Here is a 22,246-nt window from a genome sequence, read left to right as displayed (position 1 = left end):
ATAGCACTTGAAAATATATCTCCCAAACATTTTTCTTTTCTCTTATGTTATATGTAATGCTACTATTTTCCTTAAAAAGAATAAAGAAAAACTGTCTAGGTTACTACATTTACTATACTATTCTGTATTTAACACAAAAATGTAAACCCAAACCACACAAATCCAGACACCATTGTTACTCCCTAGCACCAAGGATAAAGCTTCATGAAGAACAGAATAGAGCTGTCATTGGCAATTTAAGTTAATGTTTAAGAGCCCTAGGTGTGGTAGCCATGCTTCAGTTAAAACAGTTCTTCCAGCTCCATGAAGTACAAATGAATGAGATGGAGCAGGAGTAGCTAAATAACTTTTACAAGCAGCGGTGTGGCGTGCTTATTTTTTTGTGAGCCTGGAGCCAGACCAGTGATGAGATGTGATTCTGAGAAAAGCCATGAGCTCTGAACTTCTATTGATATCCCAGTGACTGGTATGATCAAGAAAGAAAATTGTAAGCCATAAATACATTTTGGTTGACAGATTCTTCTGTCCATTTGTTCAATTCTGATTTTTAGATTTTCACATTTTAGTTTCTGAAAAAACAACCAAAGAATCCTGTTTATTGTCAATGTTACTGATTGCTACAGAGTGAACTCAGAATATGTTAAGTGCTCTTTAAAGTTTGTGTCTTTGTAGAGTAATAAAAGGTCAGCTTATAGTAAAGCACGACAGAAGTGTTAATTACATTGATATAAGCATATTGCTATAGATATCTTGAAACTGCTTCAAGACTGTAAGACGCAGTGGTTTTAATGATGCCATATTGGATTTTGCTTAAAACCAGTTGTTTCAAAAGGTGAAGTACAAGTAAATTGTTCACAGAATGTCTTCATTGAATACACATGAGCAGATAATAGGATGGTGGTATTTTGCTGATTAAATTAGCAGATTTATTTATAGTAAGTATACTTAATAATGAACTTAATTATTCCTTAAAAGAGGAAGTCTTCCTTATCTGACAGATTTTTATCATATACTTAAGTGTGATGTTATAGTGGACCTGTTTTAAAAACTAGCAGTCCTAAGGCTGTCAAAATAGAAAAGAATAAATCTGCTGGAAATCCTTAGACAATTAAGAGATAGAAAATCCCCCCACACCATCAAATAATCAGCAGCAGTGCATCTTCTGTTAATGAAAGAATATTCCTGTCTTCTTTGACAATACTTCAATTAAGCTCTCTTACAACCCCCCACAACCCACACCTGAATCCTAACTAAAATTTCACCTTAAAATAAATTGTTGAATTTGTCTAATACTTTTTTGAGCTTTTAGAGGCAGCAAGTAGTGGATAAAGCTGGGAGCTACTTTTTTTGGTTTTGTGCATTAATCAAAATGCACTCTCACAAAAGAAAGCACAAAGGAACGCAATTGAGTATTATACAATTAAAAAAATAAAACAACTGATGAGAATTAGGAAAATAGCTCATATTTATACTTTATGCAGCATGATTCATTCTGCAGGCACTGGGAACTTCTGGGACAATTTTCTGTTGCTTATCCTGTTTTATATGGGATAAAATGGGAGCACAATGGTGCCAAAAGTCTGTGAGAACAGATCACATTTAATACGTCAGCACTTTTTCTATGTAGAAGTTGATACTACCCACACTCAGGACTGAGCAATTTCATTTCAGTAGTATCAAAGTGACATCTAAGTTTATTTTGAGTCTGGTTTGCCTTCTAAAGATCTGCCATGTGATTTTGCCACTTTGTTTCCTCTATGTAAAATGAACGTCAAGACCATTCTTGTCAAATCTGTTTTTAGCACAAAACCCACAATAGAATGCATCTGGTAAAGAGAGCTGGTTTGTGGGAAAAAGTACACATATATGAGGAGCTGAAACAGTATGGGAATCCCTGCCAGCTAATGGAAGTGTGTATTTTAAGTGGAATAGCGTTCCTTGAACAGGTTGGATCCCAGTGGAAAAAGGCCTTTAGAGATGAGAAGGCAACTAGGTAAAATAACACTTGAATTGTGCTTCCTATGAAATTTTTATGTGGTATGTCTGTCTTAAACCTGTTAAAGATAATGGCATGTATTGATGTATTTGGGGGCCACAGTAAGGAGAGCCCCCTGCCTCCACCTTCCTATAGATACAGGAAAAAAAAAAATTCTTGGATGCTAGCATGGTTTGGTAAGGATACGTAAAGGGAGAAGGAAAGAATTAGAACAGACTGGTAAGTTGAGGAGCAGGAAGAGATTCCACTCCAGAATAAATCAATTGAAGTGAGTCATCAAAGTTTCTTGCCCCATCGTTGAAGGGTATGAAGGTCCTTTGAATGCATCCAGAGGAGGGCAGCAAAGCTGGTGAGAGGGCTGGAAGGAAATGTCCGAAGAGGAGCAGCTAAGGACTTAGGGCTTGTCTAGTTTGGAGAAAAAGAAGCTGAGAAAGCAACTTCCTTGCCCTACAGCTTTCAACTAAAGTAATCTATTGTCCCAGCTCTTTTCTTGTCCTGACCCAAACATCCTCAGTGGCAAACTAGGGAGCGATTACAGAGATCAGAGTTGCTATGCATGGAATACAGCTTGCCACTTCAAAGCTTCTCTGAATCCTGCTCTTTTCTGGATGTAGACAGTTTGTTCTGTTGTCAGTCAGACGTAATGCGCATGAATTCCATGAGTCTCAGGATATAATTTTAGTCTGTAGTCAGACTTCCTGCATTTTTTTAAAGCTTACAGGTGAACACATTATAGGGAGCCTTACCAAGGAGATCTCTCCAAGCAATAAAAATGTTCCAGTTGTTAAGTAGGAATGTTACTGGCACACAAATGGTTTTATTTTGAACAAAGTTTTATTTTGAACAAAGTCTCAATACTAAAGTATTTAGCGTCAGACAGTGATTTGTTAATTCTAACAAAATTAAAATATAGGCTATTTTACTTTGGGATTTGGAAATGTTTAAATTAAGATTGAATAATTGTAGAAGCTTCATGAGCTTTTGTTAGGGACTAGCCAAGATTTTAACTCAAATGGCTGTTACTGCTGTTTAGATTAATCTTGAAATACTGCATGCATAGGCAAAATAATTAAAAGTGCTTCCTACTTTTCAGTCTCCAACAAAACCCAGTGGTAAGCTGTATTATGACAATAAACAACTGCTTTTAGCCCTGAACGTGATAATTTTTACGCTGTATGAAAATATGACCTTATTGCTAAACTTTTCTTGCTTGGCTAACATACACCTCCTTTGGAGTAACTCCTTGTTAAACGTACTGCTAGTGATGCTCAAGCAAAGAGATAGCACATTCTACTAATTTTCATAACTACAGCAGGAGACTTTAAAATTTGTAGTTACTTTATATTCATACAGTTGGACAACAAGATCAGCATTCAAAATCTGAATAAAATGACTTGAAGCTCTGAAAAGTCAGGTTGTCCCTCTCTTCCAGCAGATTTATTTTTATATATATATGTGTGTGTATATATATATGTATATAAGTGTGTGTGTATATATATATAAAAGTGTATATATATATATGTGTGTGTGTATATATATGTAAATAATTGAAAATGTCTTCTCAATTTTTTGGCAAAATAATTAAAGTAGATGGAACACTGCTGGTGAAGGAGGACTATAAATAGGGAAGCAGAAAGTTTGCCATGTCAAAACTAAAATTTAAAACTAGCAATAATAAACTAGAAAAGATGCCTTTGCACTGTCTATCAAAGTGTTGATTATTAAAAGCTGTAGGCTGTGTTCAGTATATCATAGCATGGCAGTCATTTTAATTTGCAAAATTGAGTGATACCTCTGTATTCATACACTGTGAAATTCACTGTGAGAAAAGCAAGACTTAAATGGCTTGATATTTGGGTATATCTTCTAAAGCAGTTTGGGTTTGAAGGACAATCCTTTGATAATAGAATCTGAGTTGAGTAAAAATTGTCAGAAAAGAAAGAAAATGGGATCTTTTCATTAATCCTCTGTGTTGGGAACAGGTCTCAGTATGTGTCAGATAGGTCTCAAACTTGGATACTGTGGTTCAGAGAGAAGTCATGCTTTGTTATCACTATTCACATGAGCCTATCTTTTGACAGCAAGCTACTAAACTCTTACTATGTACATCTGAAAAAATATTAATGTTAATATTTATCAAAATATAGTAGGATTTGGATTTTGGTTACTTCCAAAACTTCAGAAAAGGCACAGCATAGAACGTAAATATGTGTTAATGTATTTTTCAGTATCCATCATCAAATGCTATTCCCAGCTCTTTAGTTCATAGTTAATTTTAGGAGTTTCCTTCCCTTTTCTGCCATCTTCTGTTATAGAGAATATCTTGTCCATATATGTCTAAAGCTTTGGTTGTCTACCTTCTTTCACTGGAATGAAATGCTTATGGCAGAGAGCTGAGATGACTTGGTAGATGCTTTTAGGATCAATGTCAATAAGCATTCATATTGCAAATAAATGTTTATTGTGACTTTGTACACAGTAGCATCACCAGATGCTTCAATAGATTGTCACAGAATTTTGCTTTGTTTAGATGAATGTTAGTCAACCTAATATAAATATACAGAACAGAGAAAATGATAGGCCAAATTGTAATAGCTTTTAATATCAGAGCTAGCTTGTGAATTCCAGTGTTTGCATTCCATGGAGTTCTCCCTGTGTGTTAGGAAACAGCATAATTAAAGATTAAAATAATCCTAGTGCTTAACTACAATGTACTATTTTCTAAAAAGGAAAAAGGAAAGGGATAAAAAGAAAACCTGAACAAGCAGTTATAATCTCTTACTTATGACTCCCTATGGAGATCTTTAAATAAGATTATGTGTTTAGAGTGCATCCTCATCTGGTGGGAACATCATTCTTTAAATAACAGAAAGCTGAGTTATAATATTACCCCAAAATAAGTAGTTAAATAACTTACAGAGAATCATTTTTTTTTTCTCATGATATTCATAACTACAATATAAACAGTTTTTAAAAACAGCTAATCCTATAAAAATCCTAGATGTAAAAGGAGGTAGGTAGTGAGTGGTCTTTAGATAGATGAGTTAATCAAAATTGCATTCAAGTTAAAGCCAGCTGTTGCCCTATTTATTAACACTTGGTTTCATTTAAGATTCAGCTGTTTTCCAAGGAAACAGTTCTTTGCATTAGTGGATTATTTCTAATTATCTGAAGAAAATGAAAACTAACATAGTAATTTAGAAAAGTCAGTATCACTTCTGATATGAAGCCAGAATGATTACAAAAACGTCACTGGGCTGAAAAGTTGCGTCTTGATGCTCTTTTTCTGCATCATACATGCTCACTCATAAAGGTGAAATAGTTGGAGTGAACACAGTGCTGTGAGCATAGGCTTATCCAACACAATAAAAACAAACAAGTCCTAAGTGCTTTAAGAAAAGGGCAAAAGCATCAATGTGGAATTTATACTCCCTCACAACTGCTGTTACCCTGAAGGTTAAAGATACCTCTTTATCAGAATCCTGCTGTGTCTATTACGAAATGTGTCACAATCTCAGAACATAACCTTACTATTGGATGGTCCTTCTATAGAATGCTACTTGCTAGTGCAGCGTAATGATTCCTGTAAAAGAAACCATCAGTTTCTCTTCTACAAGCTTACCTGGAGTCTCTGTTGGAGGGGAAAAAAACCCAAGTAATTTGGTCTTTATAATGGAAATTCATTGGTGTGTACTTAAGGATTCAACTCTGTCATTTAGTTCCATTTCTGACATTTCTTAGTTGCATACAGAAATAATAGGATTTTTGTTCTTTTGAGAAGCTCATGGTGCTAGAATGAAGAAAGAAAAATGGGTTTTAGCAACAGATACCATCCTTTTAAATTTTTGAATCTCATTAACTCACTAGTAGCATTATTATTACAGACTCTTCATTTAGTGGTATATAGGTTTGGTCCTTTTGCAATAAAAAAAGAAGTAAAGATGCAGCAAAAAAGGCTAATATTCTACTGTGACCTCAATAGTAAGTCTTTTCTGCTTTCTGAAGCCCGCAGAAGTTCTGTCAAAACTTCTCTCATGCTGTGAATATGCAAACACAGAGAGGAGTATGGGGGAAAGAGCATAAGGAATGTGAAATGTTTTTCTTCTGAATTTTCAGTGTAAGACAGAAAATTCATTCTTGTAAGTGGATCTTGATTGGAATATGGTATCTGAGAAAGCTTGCTGTGTTCTGTCTCATTAAAGACTCTTGGAAATTAGCTGGTTGAGCAGGCCAAGGCAGAGCTGAAGTATTTGTGGGAAACTGAGAGGGGGGGAAAAGCAAGTATGGAATGTTTTCTGTGTGTAGGAATACCCCAAGGCCTACAGTACAGGTTTTGGAGTTTCTCCCTCTTGATTTGTTCTTCCTTAGGCTCTTATTCCTGTCTCTGTGTGTCTTCCATTGACATGGCTTTATATGAATATTTTTTTTCATTCTTGTGTTTATTCTTGTTCTTTCCTTCTTTCCACAGGCTCTACTTAGAGGTTATCTGTTCTCCATAAAACGATGTAGGCCATCTACATCATGGCTCTATAATTGAAGGTGTTACAGTATTTACATGCATGTGTCTCTCTGTACCTTAAGCTATTTAGACAAAAATCCCTTTTGTTTAGTAAGAAGTGAATAAATGCAATTAAATTGAACTTAATGGAATTAATAGGCTTGGTCTATGCCATATGCAATTCTATGATGATATTTTGATCTTGAAAAGTAAAAAGAAAAATATGGGTTTATGTTTGTATGCTTAATTTTTTTTTTTTTCAGTTAACTGATCCCAGCAGTGAGCAGCCCTTTACTATTTTACCAGTTAAGACAAAATGGAACAATGCAAACTTTCATATTCTCTTATTTGATTTGGAGAGACTTGAGGAACTTCTGCTGTCATCTCAACTCAGTGGATTAAAGTCATCAAATTCATTCCACAACTTTGAAACTCTAGAAAGAGCCAAAAGTACTGTTGAGAAAAGGGTACTGACATTAAAAAGAAATAAAACTGCTGGTTCCGTATCTCCAGTGGATGGGCAAGTAGATTCTGTTTGTCCAAACCAGGTCTGCAAAGACAATAATGCAGCTAAGCCTCTGAACGAAAGTGTTGGCATGAAAAGACAGAAAAAAATGAAGAGTTCGAGAAAGATTAGAATGCAGACATCAGGAAACATTGACATGAATATCACCACTGATACAGCTAAACTGTTTCTGTCATGTCTCTTTCCGTGGGGTGCAGATAAAGAAGTAGATAATCTTTGTGTTAGACACTTAGATATCTTGAGGCTTCAGTGTCCTGTTTCTTTTGGACTTGTGTCGAATGAAAATCACCTATCATTAATGTTGCCAGGATGGAAATGTACTGATTGTGATGTGCTAGAAGAACATGCAGCAGTCAACTTGTTTTCAAAAAGAGTGCTTGACTTATCAAACAAGTACCTGGCTGCAACTGAAGGACAAACTGGAAAGAAGGATGGGCCTGAGAATAATGTTTCTGGAATAATGGAGCTGGAAACAGTATCCTTCTTAGTTAGCAGAATTGCTTTAATCAACAGGATAATTAACATGCCTTCAGCAGTTACAGGTGAAATTGAAAGGTAAGAGCCTTTTTATTATGAATCTTCCTTTGTAGTGGTTCAAAAGTGAAAAATATGAAACACTTCATAAATATGGATTTTATATGCTAGAGTTGTTATTTAAATTTTTTCCCTCTCTAGAGCTTTTTAGAATTGACTATTTTTTTTCCTCTAGAACTTTCTTGTAGGATGTTCTTTGGACAAAAGTAGATCAGGATGAAGTTAAACACCTTTATATTCTTTTTTACTTAGCAGATAAGAACTGGTGGAAGAATTGTTTTCAACAGAACAAGAAGTTATCCAGCTCCACACCTTGTTATTCAAGAGATTGCTCTTTTCCTCACAATTTCAACTAAGTAGAATAATGAGGTCTCTTCAGGCACATTGTCAAACATACATTAAGCACATTTGCTCTCTTTGAACTTCTATTCTGTAAGCAATATGCTTCCTTTACCGTGAAACCCTTGGCTTCATAGATAAATAAAACATGAGACAATAACACTCTGTCCTAGTTACACTATCTGAAGTACAACGCCCCCAGTAATACTGGCAGCTACTGAGAAGGGAATGCCTTATCAGCCCTTCTGTTATGAGAATCATCCCAAATAACATTTATGTTAGTCAAAACAAATGTATTGACTAAATGCTTTTTCAGCATTAAAGGAAAAAAAGCATGCTTGACATTATTTGACCAAGCCAAATAGAGCATGCTAATCAGGCAATGGATATTGTCCACAAGCTTTTGTTGCTCAACAAATCTAGGTTGGTCTGTATTTAGCATTTTAGGGAAAATTGACTTCAGTGTTGGTGATGCCATGGCCCAGAGGCAAGAAGGGGTACAAAAAGTATTGATCCTGATGCTGCAAATGTCTGTGCATCTTCTACTAAATTCTAGGCATTCAGCTTATCTCAAGAGATACGACTGATCTCACAGGACAAATGTAGTTACTTTTACTGCTAATAATATTGCCTACTGGTCCATTTTCAACACAAGCTTTTATGTGAAAGCTTAGTCCCAGGATTTGAATTTGAACATTAATTCCATGCAAGAAAGGACTTTGTGCTTGCATTTTATCTTGTGCTACACTGTTCCCAGACATAAGTGTTCTGGATTTGGGACACATACTTCTGTAAACTATTAGCTCTTTGATTGGAGAAATGAAACATGTAGAATATGAAAACAGTGAACAGTGAATGACATGCTTTAAGCATGTGCTGTCAGACCAATACTCATAAACATGGCTTTGGAAGGACATAGACCTGAGTCTGGAAGCTGTTTGTAAATGTGTTTTGTTCATAAATGTGTTTGTGCATCTGTTAATTTTCTTTTTTTTTCTTTTTCCCCTTTTTTTTTCCCCCACATTGACCCAGCCTGTGGAAATAAAGGAACTTGCAGTGAAATGTGTCAGTTTATAAAAGTGGGATGGGATCAGGAATAAGCCAGTAAGAAAGGGTCTTCAAAGAATTTGTTTGTTCCTGCCTTTTGAGATTTATATCTGCAATGTAAAGCTCCAAAGCTGAAATCTTCCAGAGCTGATTAGTATTGTGAGGCTTTTAAAATGTGACTTAGTGTTAAGTGTAGTAAATTCAAAAGGTGAAAAATATTATTTTCTAATGGTACCTAAATATAGTTTGTGCAGGGTTGCATACCCTTTGTTTAAAGGGGTTAGTGGTCTGGGTTAATTAGTGAGAAGGTACAGAAGAGCAGTAGACATACACACTAGTCTTCTAAATTGTAACTATCTGTTGGAATCTCAAGTATTACAATAATATTCTAAATTATTAGCTTAAAAAAAAAAAAAAGGAAAACCTGTAAAATAAAGCTGCTGGTTTCCTTGATTTTTTTTTTCCTATGTAACAGAAGAGAAAACAGCACGAGTCCTTTGTGAAAATAATAGTTTGATTCAATTCTTCACCTTTTATTTGTTGTTTTTGTTGTTGTTTGTTTGGGGTTTGTTGTGTTTTGCTTTTATTGCAACATAGAATAAGTTTTGAGCCAAATGTGAAGTTCCTACATACAGATGGCATTCTTTGATATTCCTGTACCAAAAGAACCATGGTGGCAAAATAATGAAAGTGAGTTTTGAGGAGAAATTAAATTGTTCTTGGTAGTCATTGATAGCAGAGAGTCTACCTTAAAAAGGAAAAAAAATTATCCTACCTTAAGGCATAAGGGTTTTACATTTACGTTCAGGTTTTATTTATTAGTTTAATATTCTTGTAGTCCACAGAAATCTGAATCCATACATGACAAATGGTGGAATATAGAAGCAATAACACCTTCATTCCCCAATTTTTATGAAGAGTTACCAAGCAGTAAGTATATGGGGAAAATGGCAATATTAGCTTTCAAATGTTGAATTGGTGGTTTGGTGGGTTTTTTTGGTTGGTTGGTGGGTTGGAGGGTTGGGGTTTTTTTGTTTGTTTGTGTATTTTTCCCCTCATGCTTTCTGTTGCTAAAATGAATAATTTCACTTCAATAGTTAAAAATACTTATATTCTTTAGCTTTGAGGTCGAGTTTGCAAATAGAGAAACTTCTGTGAATATCGCAAAAGCATGCAAACAAGATGTGAACTTTAACACTGGAATCGGGGATATTTTTTCAGTGATGGCAAAACATTTATCTGAGTTTCTAAAAGCAAAGATTCTAGCAATCTGAAAAACAGAAATGTAGCAGTTTTCTCCTTCTCCCATCTCCCTTATCACCATTACATGCCTGCCCAATAGTATATACAGCCCTTCAAGTAAACTTGCCCTGGTAATATGAGAGGCATCTTGATTGTTCAATAATGCCCTTAGACTTTTGGCTTAGGGTAGAATAAATAATCCCTTCACATTAATATCCCATAGGATATTTGCCAATCTTGTTTTTGCAAGTCAGTCTAAGTTTTTCTTTACAGTATGCAACTAACTGAGTGACCTGAAACTTCTACCATAATCTAACTCATATCCCATGTCTCCTAGTGCATGCAACTGTTTGGATTTGAAAATCAAAATCATATGTGAGACTTGCAGGTCTCTCAGATGTTTTAGGAATGATCAGTTCTTTAGCATCAAGGATAGACTGGACAGCTGAACAGACAATGTTAAATCTTAAGACTGCTGATGTTTCTGGACTTTGTGTACGTTTACGTGTGTGCAAAGAAATGGGAACAAAACCAAACTAGGACAGGAGTCCTCAATGCATTTTTGCATACCTGGACATGAAACAGAAGTATTGAGACAGAGGACAAAGCTAGTTGAGAAGTACTATATTGGCTTTGCTGTTCTTGATTAAAAAAAACTACACTACCGTTGAAGAAACACATATTCAAGCAATCTTAGAATTTGCCTACTAAAATCCGTAGTTAAGTAGTCCAAATTAGAAAGTATTCTCAGTATCTGTAGAAAATTATGATGAAAGCATACTCTCTGGGATATCAGAACTCTGTTTAAATAACATTTTTAAGAGACTAGTCTGATTTTTGACAAGAGTAAATGCTCAAAAATACAGCTGTATTTTGTCTGAACACTTTGTGCTTATTGCATCAGATGAAACCATTTGAGGAAATGACACTATTTCAGATCTTTTCAAGTTTGTTGCTGAAGAGAAAAATTTAAAATGTTAAATATCATTTTACTTGTGTACTTCCATGTATGTTGTCAGTTCATAAATTCTGTATGTGTTTTTCAGGTAAAAGTAGGTATCATTCCTCGGACTTTGGGAGTGTTTCATTGCTGAAACTCATTTGTTGTTGGAGTGACCAATCTATAAAGGTAGAAAATAGCCTGAGTCAGTTGTTGTAATGTAATCCTTAAGTACCATTGGCTGTAATAGTATATGGAATATGCAGTGTAACATAATAGTAACCAATTTATAGTGAAATTATTACATAAATCAGATCTGTGAAAAGCAGATTATTATGTCAGCATGAAGCATGACACTCATGAAACTATTTTGCCTTAAAATACATTTAGATATGGGAAAGTAACTCTCCTACTAGTTTTTCATATAGGTGATCTTTTTCATAGTATGTGCTTTAACAATGAGTTCTCTAACAAACAGATGTAATTTACTTTACAAATGCTATTTTATGGCCCATGAAAATAAAGGCCAAAATCAGGCCAGTTTCATATACCAATGTGGTATTACAGAAGAAACAGAAAATACTTTCCTAAAGGGATGAGTAATTAATCTTGAGTCCTTAGTTATTAGAACACTCTTCAAGTATTACTTATAAAAGGAAGTTATGGGTTCCTAGGTCAGATGAAGATCATGCCTATTGTTAGTGAAGAATCTGATGTCTTGAGAGATAAATTGCTGTTTCTTAAGAGTTGACAGGTAACTGTGAAATAGTCTGAACAGTGAAATTCAGGGCCCATTTTTCATTTTGGAAATATGCATTTAAATAAAGTTGTCTGGTTGCTTGACTAAGTTAATATTCGCGAGGATGAAACTCAAGACAGTGTGCTGTGACCACAAGGAACTTTTACTCCAGAAAAGGGATAAAAGTATTACAAGTTTATTATGTTGCTTTTAAAGTTGAGTGCAATTGTGCTGCATTCCAAGTATGAATAATATTTTCCAGAGCTAAGGTGCTCAGCACACTGCAGTGGTAGTCCCCTGCTCTGTTAGACAGTAATGGTTTTGGCAAATCCTCACCTTCAATTGAATTTGGCATTTTATCTTGAGCTTATCAGTTTTGTATTATAGCCCCGCTTTCTGCACATCTTCCATAATATTTCAGCATTCTTCTTCCCTCACAAACTGTTCCCTGTTCCCTTACAATGGGTTGTTTTGTTTTTTACTTTTTTTGAGTCCTTTTAATAAAAGTAATCAAATATAGGACCTCATTTTCAATAGCTGCAGTTGTCATGTGAACTCCACTTAGTCTCTTGCTGGTCAGTCATTGAAATTCGTTATAGACTAGAGCTGTATAGCCATGAAACTTGGATTTGTAGTATAGCTGATTATGTGAGATCTATGTATTTATATTTTCCAGTGAATTTACTGGCTGATCAGATTATGCAATAGTGGTCTGTTTTACTACAGGAGGTTAGTGTTCAGAAAGATGGTGTGGAGTAACTGATTCACACTTCAAGTCTGCAAAAATAGGTATGGGTGTTCAGCTACTAGTCAAATATACAAAATTATAGATTTCATTGGTAGTAGGATGACTTTTTAAAATCTTTTTTTATGCTGACACAGACTTGTAGCCACCTTACTAATCTTGAGCAGCCTGGTGAAGCACTTATGTACGTTCACCAAAACAACACTGCTTTTAAACTTTTAAAATTACATACCAACTCTAAGACATGACCCAAAGGACTTGCCCTTTAGTGATTCCTCTGTAACAAACTCTGTGCCAACAAGGAGACAGAAGAAAACTGCTGCAAATGATTGATCAGCAGTTGACTGTCTTGTTGAAGGGTTGAGTGAGGTCTTTTTCAGCCTTATATTTTAAAAAATTTCTCTAGGATTTTTTCCCCCCTAGATAATTTTAAGTGAAAGATCATCTTCATGTGTTTTGATGTTCTTTCAGTTAACATATAGCTGCTTGTTGCCCTTCTCCCATTCTGTGGGAGGAAATAGTTATTTTATGTCTACCCTTAATTTTTTTTACTCCATATTTAAAATAACCTATTCTTTAATCTATAGGTATTTGGTTATATATATATTTATTTTTTTTGGTAGAATAATACCATGTTATTGCAGCTTTATGGAACTTTTTTTGCTGAAAGGGTGAACATTTAAATAAAACTTCAAGTTAGAATAATCAAACTGTGGTGCAATCAAAACGTTTTGCAAGAAGTAACTCGCTTTCCTTTCTTCTTGCTCTAAGATCCTTTTAAACCTTATTGAGTGAAGTTAGCTCTTGTTAGGTTGACTTTCCTAAAGTCCTTTGTCTCTTCTAAAAATGGTTATAGACCAGGTAAGCTTCCTCTACAATACATCTTATTCCCTGAGCTGGACAACCATTTGTTAAACAGAATAAATGACTCTGTCTCTTTGGCTGTCTTCTCAGAAATTCAATATTAAAGATGGTAGTGAGTTCTGCATTAAACTTTAATGGTCAGTAGTTCCAGTATCAAAATGTTAAGTGTACAGTCTTTGTATCTATGGTCAAAGATTTTAGTTACATGACAGTATATGGGTGATCTGTCATACTCACAGGATGCACCCCAGTCTATGGGGCTGCAGCAGTTTGCCTTTCTGTTACATGGCTGTACTGGGGCTCTGTGCTGTGACACACCTGCATAGAAATAACCATGCTTTATCAGATTTAGTGCTAATGCATTTGGGATCAGTAGGAGTCATATATCTCTTCCTACTTGTTCTGAGTTACCAGGACGTGAGTCACCTGCAGCCTTGAAATGGTCCTGTTGTGTAGTCCCAAGACCTTGTTAGAATTTGGATGTATTAATTCAGAAACATCATCAGAAATATAGTTTATACTGCTTCAGCATACAACATCCTGACATTGCAGTATATATATTTTTTTTCTTTTTCTTACAAAACAAATTTGTGTTCTCTTATCAGCTACCTATTGGGCACAATCCCCCCTTAGGAAAACTGTTGATGTCATATTTCTATCTTTAACATAATCATCTGCATGAGGAATGCAGTTGCTTTAGCCTCCCTCTTTCAGCAACAGAAAGACAGACACTGTGAAAGGAGAGCTGAGATTTTTAAGAGGAATGAATTGTCTTGGGACATTCTCATCTATTTCTATTGATTTGTGCAGTGCACCTATATTTTTCCACTTCAGTTACTTCATTTCCATTAATATCTAAAGTAAGTTGTGATGAATCTGAGAGATGCTACACAGGACTTTGCTTTCAAATAAACCACTTCATGTTAAGGTGACTGCAGAGAGTCGTACTGGTGAGCTAGTACCCTCTTTACTGATAGCCAAGTTTACAGTAATTTCTCTAACAAGCTTTGAATGTAGTTGTTTTTACAGCATTTGACTCTACCTGAAGGCAACTAAGTTGATGTTTTGATTTTTGTGGGTTTGCTCACCGATGTGACTGTGTTATAAAGGCATCTAGGAGGCAGTTTCTTCAAGGCTCAGCCCTGTAGAGGTTATGGCCTGAGCAGTAACCACACATTAAACCCACACATTATAAAGAGAATAGTAATCCTGGGAAGTATACACATACATTAGTAGCCAATAAGATAGCCAATAAACATGTAATACAGAAGGATGCAAGATAAAGTGGAAACTAAACCATCAGAGAAAATGAAAGATTCTCACATAGGTTTCTTTTAGGTTAGAAACAGGCAAATCTTCTGGAGATCCTTAAAACTGGTGATAACGATAGACAAAGTATATGAATTCTTCGGGAAGACACAGTGAGAGGACAAAACTAGGCGTATGAAGCCACACTGAGCACTGTGAAAATGCAAATTAAAGTCATAGACAGGTAGCACACAGAGATGTACAAGTGCATATACAAATATATGTTGTATCATTTTTTGTTTCATTTTAAGATATTAGAGGAGATTGCACATTACAAATGCTGCCTAGTTGGCATACACAGCACTGGTACAATGAAAATGATCAGACTTGTGACAGGCTCTTAGCAGGTCAGAACACTATGAAAACCACAATGTGTGCAATTCTTTCCTGCACCTTTGTAAGATTTTTGATTTTTTTTTTTTTCTTGGTCACACATTTTCCCAGGACAATGACATGATGTCTGTGTTTCTTTTTCTTTCTTAATTATTGTAGATATATTGTAGGAGTCTGCTGTAAAGTCAGGATCTGTAATCCCCAAAGCTTAGGGTTGTACAGATGTGAGGAATTGGAAACTGCTTTTGGTTTGCCCTGTAAAATAAAGTGCTATTATAACAAGATAAAGATCTGTGCTATGTTAAAACACATAGGGCTGGGTTCACTCGCTGTGAACTTCCACACCGTGAACCTGACTATGCTATACTTGTCTACAATAAAGGATTTTGTCACAAAGGACACCTACAGCCTTTGTTCTGCTTAATGATTTGAATTTACAAGGGCAGATAGAAATGTGATTGAGGACAGCGCACGAATTCACTGTACTTGATTAGTGAGATGAAATTGTCTCTCTTCCAGGCAGTTTGAGGGAGCCTGCATATCAACTTCAATTCATCTTAGACCAAAATAATATTTATAGATTGTTTATAATATAAATGTAATATAAAATGTTTAGGAACATTAAACTTAACATTTTCATATTCAATTTGAATTCATATTTCCATTGAGGTGGAGTGCATTGTCCTGAACAAATTCTTGTATTTGAGAATGAACGCTTTCCCGAGGGGGAAAAATGGTATTTGTTTTCTGAAGGCATTACCAATTGAAGCTTTTCACAGAGAGACTAGACATCAAAAATTCTAAGAAAAAAGAAAAGAAAAAATCAAAATACCAGGTCCTTGTTCAGTCTCTGAAGCATTTTTGCACATGATAGAAAAATAATTAGGGTATTTCTTAGTAGTCATTATCACCATGTGGTTTACTAATGTGTATTATTGTGACACCTGAAAGTGAAGTGGGCAGTAGACAACTGATTCAAGTTTTGAGATTAATGAAAATGAATGTGTAATTAATAGGGAGCTGTTGGATTAACAGCTTGCATGATTTTATTGCTATCCAATTAACATTTTTTCCCAATATGGATGTAGAGACACATGATTAGCAGTGTCTGAAATATATCAGTGTTGACTTTGTAATGACATTCACTGGGACGGTCTTAAACTTTTGTAGTAGTTATTTAAAATTGTCAAGTGCTTAGATAAATAATTGAACTACTGATACCACCCAATAATGATTTGCATTTATGACAGATTAGTGAGGCAATGCAAGCAGTGCTGTTGGCAGAAGTTCAAAGGACTATGAATACCTTGAGAAAGACGGCAATCTGCAGAGAGCCATTGGCCATAGTAGAGAATGGAAATGGTAAGTTGCAGCCTCTGCCAAAGACTGAGGAGAGGGTTTTGTAATACATTAAACATTTTTCTTTGCCATATAGGTGGGAAATTTATTGGTATATTCTTTTAGAAGAACTTTCTCTAGTGCTTAGAACAAGTTAGGAGTATGAGTTCACAATACATTATTTCTGTGTAAGACAAGCCAAATGTCCTATTGCTGTCCTTATCAGGCTGAGTTTCCTCACATGGTTGTCCAGGAGTTAAAGGACTTTAACACTCTCTTGTCATTTCTGAATGTTAAAGAAGATAAGAAAGCATTTATTTGATTGTATAATAGTTCTGGTATTAAATACATTTGCAAATATAGGAAACAGTGTGCTTGAAATACAATCAATAAATCATATTGAAAAGAAGTTTTAGAACTTTGTATTTTCAATGACGTCAGAACTTTAGCTGCACTAAAAATTAATTGTTTAAATCTTCTGACTTCATGAAGTGAAACAGAATATTTTATTTTTCTTGTAGGAATAACCTTCCTGCAAGAGATATCAAATGTGTTTTGCAGTTAGGTCTTTGCAACTTTACAGTGGTGCTAATATTTATGGTAAAAAACACTGAACCTAAATTTATGTTATGAAGTTATACTTTCTTTTTTTTTTTCCCCAGCCCATTAGCTGAGTCTTAAAATTAAGTGACCTAAATTTTAGATCCAATCTTATTAGTGTGCCTTCTCTTGGGAAACTAATTTATAATCTTATTGAGTGTGTGTGTCTGTCATGAAAATTTGCTACCGATCTGCTTGTTCCAGGATACTAAAAATGAGCAGTGATTCTTGCTTCAGGCCATGAAACAAAATGGTGTTTCTATAATTTGGACTGTTGAAATATAGTGAAATTCAAACCACTTTGAATAATTGCCATGTATGAGTTTGAGCTTTGCTTACACTGAAGATTGGTTTGAATCATTTATTTGTGTGTGGTTTGGAAAAAGATGTGTTGTAACTAAAATATCTCCAGCTGTGAAGTTCATATATGGGCTTGAATTCAGATTTCCTGAATTTTCAAGGTGTATTTCAGTGTGGTATGTCTAAATGGGTCACAAAAAATGAAACATAACTGGAACTTGCAGATGGAGGGTATCTGCAAACTCCAGATCCATGTAGGCCTTCAGGTTTGTTTCAAAATTTTCTATAGCAGAAGAAAAAGTATTTCTCTTATGTAGTACTAGAATGATGACAAGACTCTAGTAGTCAATTGTGTTACTCAATTCTAAGTATTAAGGCTCACACAAGTTTTGAATTCGGGGATTTTAGATGAGCTTTCCAGTCTTTGAAGGGAGAATTTGGTTGTTTGTATGTCTAGGAAAAGGTTTTTACTGTCATTTTGTTAGTGACCTTGAAGGCTAACAAACAACAAGAAAATTGCTTGGCTAGAATAAGCAGGGCACTCATTTGCATTTGTCATTTTTGGGTGTTTTTTGGCACTCATACTTTATGACCTGAACTATATAAATATATCCTGGACATCAGAGTGATTTTTTTGATGTATCATTGTTCAGCAATTTAAAGTATTTGGGAATATACTAAAAACATACAGGAAGATTAAGAAAGAGACGTTGTGCTACGAGTACATAACATTAGTTTTCTGTTGTTCTCATTTCCTTTCATGGTTTAGCTTGTTTCATTATGTGTATATCTATGTAAATAGCACAAATATACTTGGTTTGGTTTGTATTTTTCTGCAGAAATTTTCTAGTTCATTCAGAAATTAACAAATATCTTTTTGCGATTTCTATTATGTTTAAAGAGTCAATCCATTTGTGGCATGTAATGATAAGCAGAAGTTACTAAAAACCAATCTAGGACTAAGTCCAGAACCAGTGTAATTACTAAGACAAGTAATTATATCTAGTTTAAGTAGTACATCTGATATGTATGTCAGATACTCTAAGCATTGTACAATAGCTGTCATCCAGATAAAGGTTAAATATTGTTTCAGGTTTTTAACTAATAATTCAAGTCTGGGATCATACAATCTGACCCAAAGTAAAAGTATCTGAATCTTATCTGCCATCATCATGGTATTGTATTGCATTTTTGCTTAATTGGAATTCATAGATTTGCTCTGGAGACACTTAACCTCCGAAGTCATTAGAAGTTGTCTTTATAAAGAGAAACAAAATGTTCAGGGTTTAATCTTCGGTTTTTATTATCTTTAAAGTTTATAGTACATTATACAGAGCTCCTTACTCCTTATGAGGTACCTGCATGGTTAACTTCATGGCTAAGGGTGATAGCATTTAGACAACACCTTCACTTGCTGAATAATTTGAAGTGCCATATTTTAGTGTTAGCTTTCACACAGACAGAATTGTTTGTCAATTGAAAAAACAAATTGAAAAAAAAAAAATTAACCCCCCAAACTGTAAGATATTTTTCCAGAAACAAAAGATAGGGAATTAGAAGAGCTGTTCGTGTAGAGCATGCCAGAGAAAGAGTTAAGTGTGTTCTGTCCTAGGACATCCTCCTATTGTTGCTAAAGAGAGATATAAATGCAAACACTTGCAATTTCTTTGTTAATGTTGGAGATAATCATTCTGGACCTTTTCCAAACATACCAATGGCAATTTTAGCATTGATTTTTTGCAAGCTTTGTTTCAGTTCTTCAAAGTAGCTAGGGTTTTCCCTAAGTTTTTTGCTATCATAATTCTGGAAAGGGACATTATGCTTTAATCCCTTCTGGCCTTTTTCCTAAATGCTGGCAATCTCAGGTTAACGGTGCCGTTTAACAGTTTGTCAATGTGGTCCTGTTTTCCACTGCCATCTGAGTCAGAGGCGATGATTTTTAAATCTTAAGGATCTATTTGTCCACTTTCTTTTGCATAAACTAAGAGGAACTAAATTGGGTGGCATTCTTCATTCATTTTTCATTTGTAGTATTTGATCTTCTCACGTATATATCTAGTCCATACTCAGCCATGTGCAGAACTTTGGAGGAGAAATGCTGCTGTTCTCTGTCAACAGCCCAGTGATTGGCTACAAAAAAATTGGACAGTCCCTCCTGTAGTTAATCTGAACCCATATCCTTCTCTAAATTCATTGCCTACCCTCAAGACATTCTGCAGTGAGTCATCTACAGAAATTTTTTTTCACTTTTCATGGAAATCTCAAAACACTTGCAATGGTAAGAATTAGAAATGAGATTCTCTCATCTCCAGTTGTGCTACATACATGACTGTGATCTTTTAGCTACTGCACTGAAACAGTTTCCTCTGTGCCATCCTTGGATGTTCATTTCTTCTAATGTTCAGGGAGCCCAAGCTATCTTATCTGAAACAGCATTATGGCACACAAGTTATTCTGAAATTGTGTGCCTTGGTAGTTTTAGAATGTGAAGAACTGCATGTATTTACCTTTGTGAGTAAAATTGTGAGGATAAGCCTGTTTAAGGCATTTGTGCTCAGATATTAAACTGGGGAACTGCTGTATGTGATATTTCAGGAATGCCAAAAACTGGAAAAGTCAAAGGAAAGCAGAAAGTGTACAGGCTTTATTTCTAAATACAAAATAGGATTTTAACTGCCTTTCTTATTTGTGAAATATCTAAATGTAAAAATATCATACCATTAAGACAAGTTTGCAACAAATTCTGATTTGCACTTAAAAATTCTGTATTTAAGAAGCTGGTGATAATTCATGCTTTTAAGTACATTGCAAAGCTATTAGCTATAACCTCATCTTTGTGTGTGGTTTTGGAGCTCTTTAAACTATTCAATTAAATAAATTGGTTCTTTCACCAAAAAAAAAGCTGCTGCTGATAAATACTGGAGTGAAATTAATGGTGGCCATTGAATTCCACAGGTTAGTGTAAAGAATTGGCAAAGACTTATCTGGAATATAACAATGTTTTGTTAAAATGAGGAATCCATTCAGTAATGGTAAATCAATGAAAGGCGGGATATAACAGCTTCTGTTCACCAGGAAAGTGTAGTGACCTGCAGCCGAGGGTTTCAAACACTTCTATTGTCTGGGTTTCAGAAATCTGTCCTGTTGCAGCAACTTTTTCATGTCTCCTCTTAGGAAGTCATTCTGTGACCGTGTGTTTCTGTATAGCAAATGAATCTTCTTGCCTGCCTGCAAAGCCTTAAGCTTTCGTCAAGGAAGTGATGATAAGGAGAAGGGATGTTCTGGCTCATACTGTCATCTTGCTCCAACCTACCACTTTTCATATTAGCAAAAAAAAACCATTCTGACTCTATGTAAACATGCAAAAAAAGAAACCCCAAAAGACAGCCCTGACTTAGCATTGGTCCATTTGAACTATTGATATCACACATGTTATGCACAAGATTTCAATGAGAACTTGTCCTTGGTTGCATGATTCCTGGCGAGATAACTTCTAGGGGTTAATGCATCAAATGTGTTCATGTGCTAATTTTCTGTAAGCGTGATGTTCCCTGCGTTGTTTGTGTTCTGGTGAAAAACTACATGCCCATAAATCTTGAACATCTAAGTTGTTCAGGCATACAATTTTACATTCAGGTAAACATCCAGCTGTCCTTATACCCTTAAATTTCTTTTATTTAAAAAGTAAAAGAATTTGGATTTTGGCTTGTGATGTGTGTACCATATTCAGTCTTTGAAACTGTTTGTCTTGCTGAGTTCCTTATCCGACATGGAGACAGCAATCAAGCAAAATCTGGGAAAAGGAGCAGATGACATTTCTTTGGGATACTAGAAATCCACATAGCCAGAAAATGAAAGTTATCAGTTCAGCTCTTGGGAAATCTCTTCTCTTGTGGATTGACTTCTTGTATAAGCAGGGATTAAGTCAGTGAGGGGAAGAGGAGAAACTTATGGAAGGATTTCTGATGAACAGAAGAAGAAAAGGCTAAAGAAAAGAGCAGAATGAGATACAAAGGAATGGGAGGTAAAAAGTCTAGGAAAATAGAGAAGGAAAAAAATACTGTGGAAGCATAACAATGTGAACATGTAAAAAAGGTTACCAGTTTTCCAGTGGAAATCACAATTGGGAAACTAGTTGCTGACTGAAAAAATCAAGAATATAATTTATTGCCATATCTAGTATAGTAAAGATGATTGAGATTAGTTGCAACAAGGGCACAAGAGACTTTTGACACAGCATGTATGGGTTTGGATTGAAAGAAACAAAGAAAAGAATCCCTGTATTCCAACAGCATGGGTTTTGTCTTTTTGGTTTTGTTTTGGTATTTTTTGTTGGTTGGTTGGTTTGGTTTCTTTGGGTTTTGGGTTTTTTTAGCACAGTCAAATCACATGGAGAAAAAAAAAAAGATAGTTCTATTGTCAGGGAAAAAAAAAAAACAGGGAGAAAAAAAACCCCAAAGACAATAGGAAGCACCTTTCATTATGACAGATACCCTAAAGGAAATCAAATCATAGGTTTGTCTTTGTATCCTATTTGTTAAACTGACAAATTTTACCTTCTGTTTTGGTTTGGGTTTTGGGTTTTGTAATGCAAATATTTGACAAAACCCTAAGGTGATGTATTCTACAGGCTTTTCCAAGATTGTATTGCTTTTCAAAGGAACCAATAGTACTTCCTGCTGGTTTCTCATAGTTCGGTTTTTCAAGGATATTGAGATTAAGTATCCTTAGTTTAGCATATGAAAATCAAGACCTTATGTTTCCACTGGCCAAAAAGCAAGTGCAACAGGACTAATAGGTTGCTCTTAGTAATGGTGAACCTATCTAAATTCTTCTCAAGAAAAACATTTCTATGCTATGCCAAAATGATGTTTGCAAAATATATTGTGGTCTGATC

General features: G+C 35.1%; 1 protein-coding gene across 1 annotated transcript in view; it reads left to right on the top strand.

Annotated features, from left to right (window-relative positions):
• Nucleotides 1-22,246, top strand: part of WDR72 (WD repeat domain 72) — a 96,324-nt gene that overhangs the window by 40,044 nt on the left and 34,034 nt on the right. The window contains exons 14-17 of the mRNA XM_009906445.2: nt 6,758-7,575; nt 9,779-9,870; nt 11,229-11,311; nt 16,362-16,473. Of these exons, the coding sequence (XP_009904747.2) occupies nt 6,758-7,575; nt 9,779-9,870; nt 11,229-11,311; nt 16,362-16,473 (1,105 nt within the window). The remainder of the gene's footprint in view (nt 1-6,757; nt 7,576-9,778; nt 9,871-11,228; nt 11,312-16,361; nt 16,474-22,246) is intronic.

This window comes from Dryobates pubescens, chromosome 17 (genome assembly GCF_014839835.1).
Source record: "Dryobates pubescens isolate bDryPub1 chromosome 17, bDryPub1.pri, whole genome shotgun sequence".
NCBI classification, from domain to species: domain Eukaryota; kingdom Metazoa; phylum Chordata; class Aves; order Piciformes; family Picidae; genus Dryobates; species Dryobates pubescens.
This window is presented reverse-complemented; position numbering and strand designations above follow the sequence as displayed.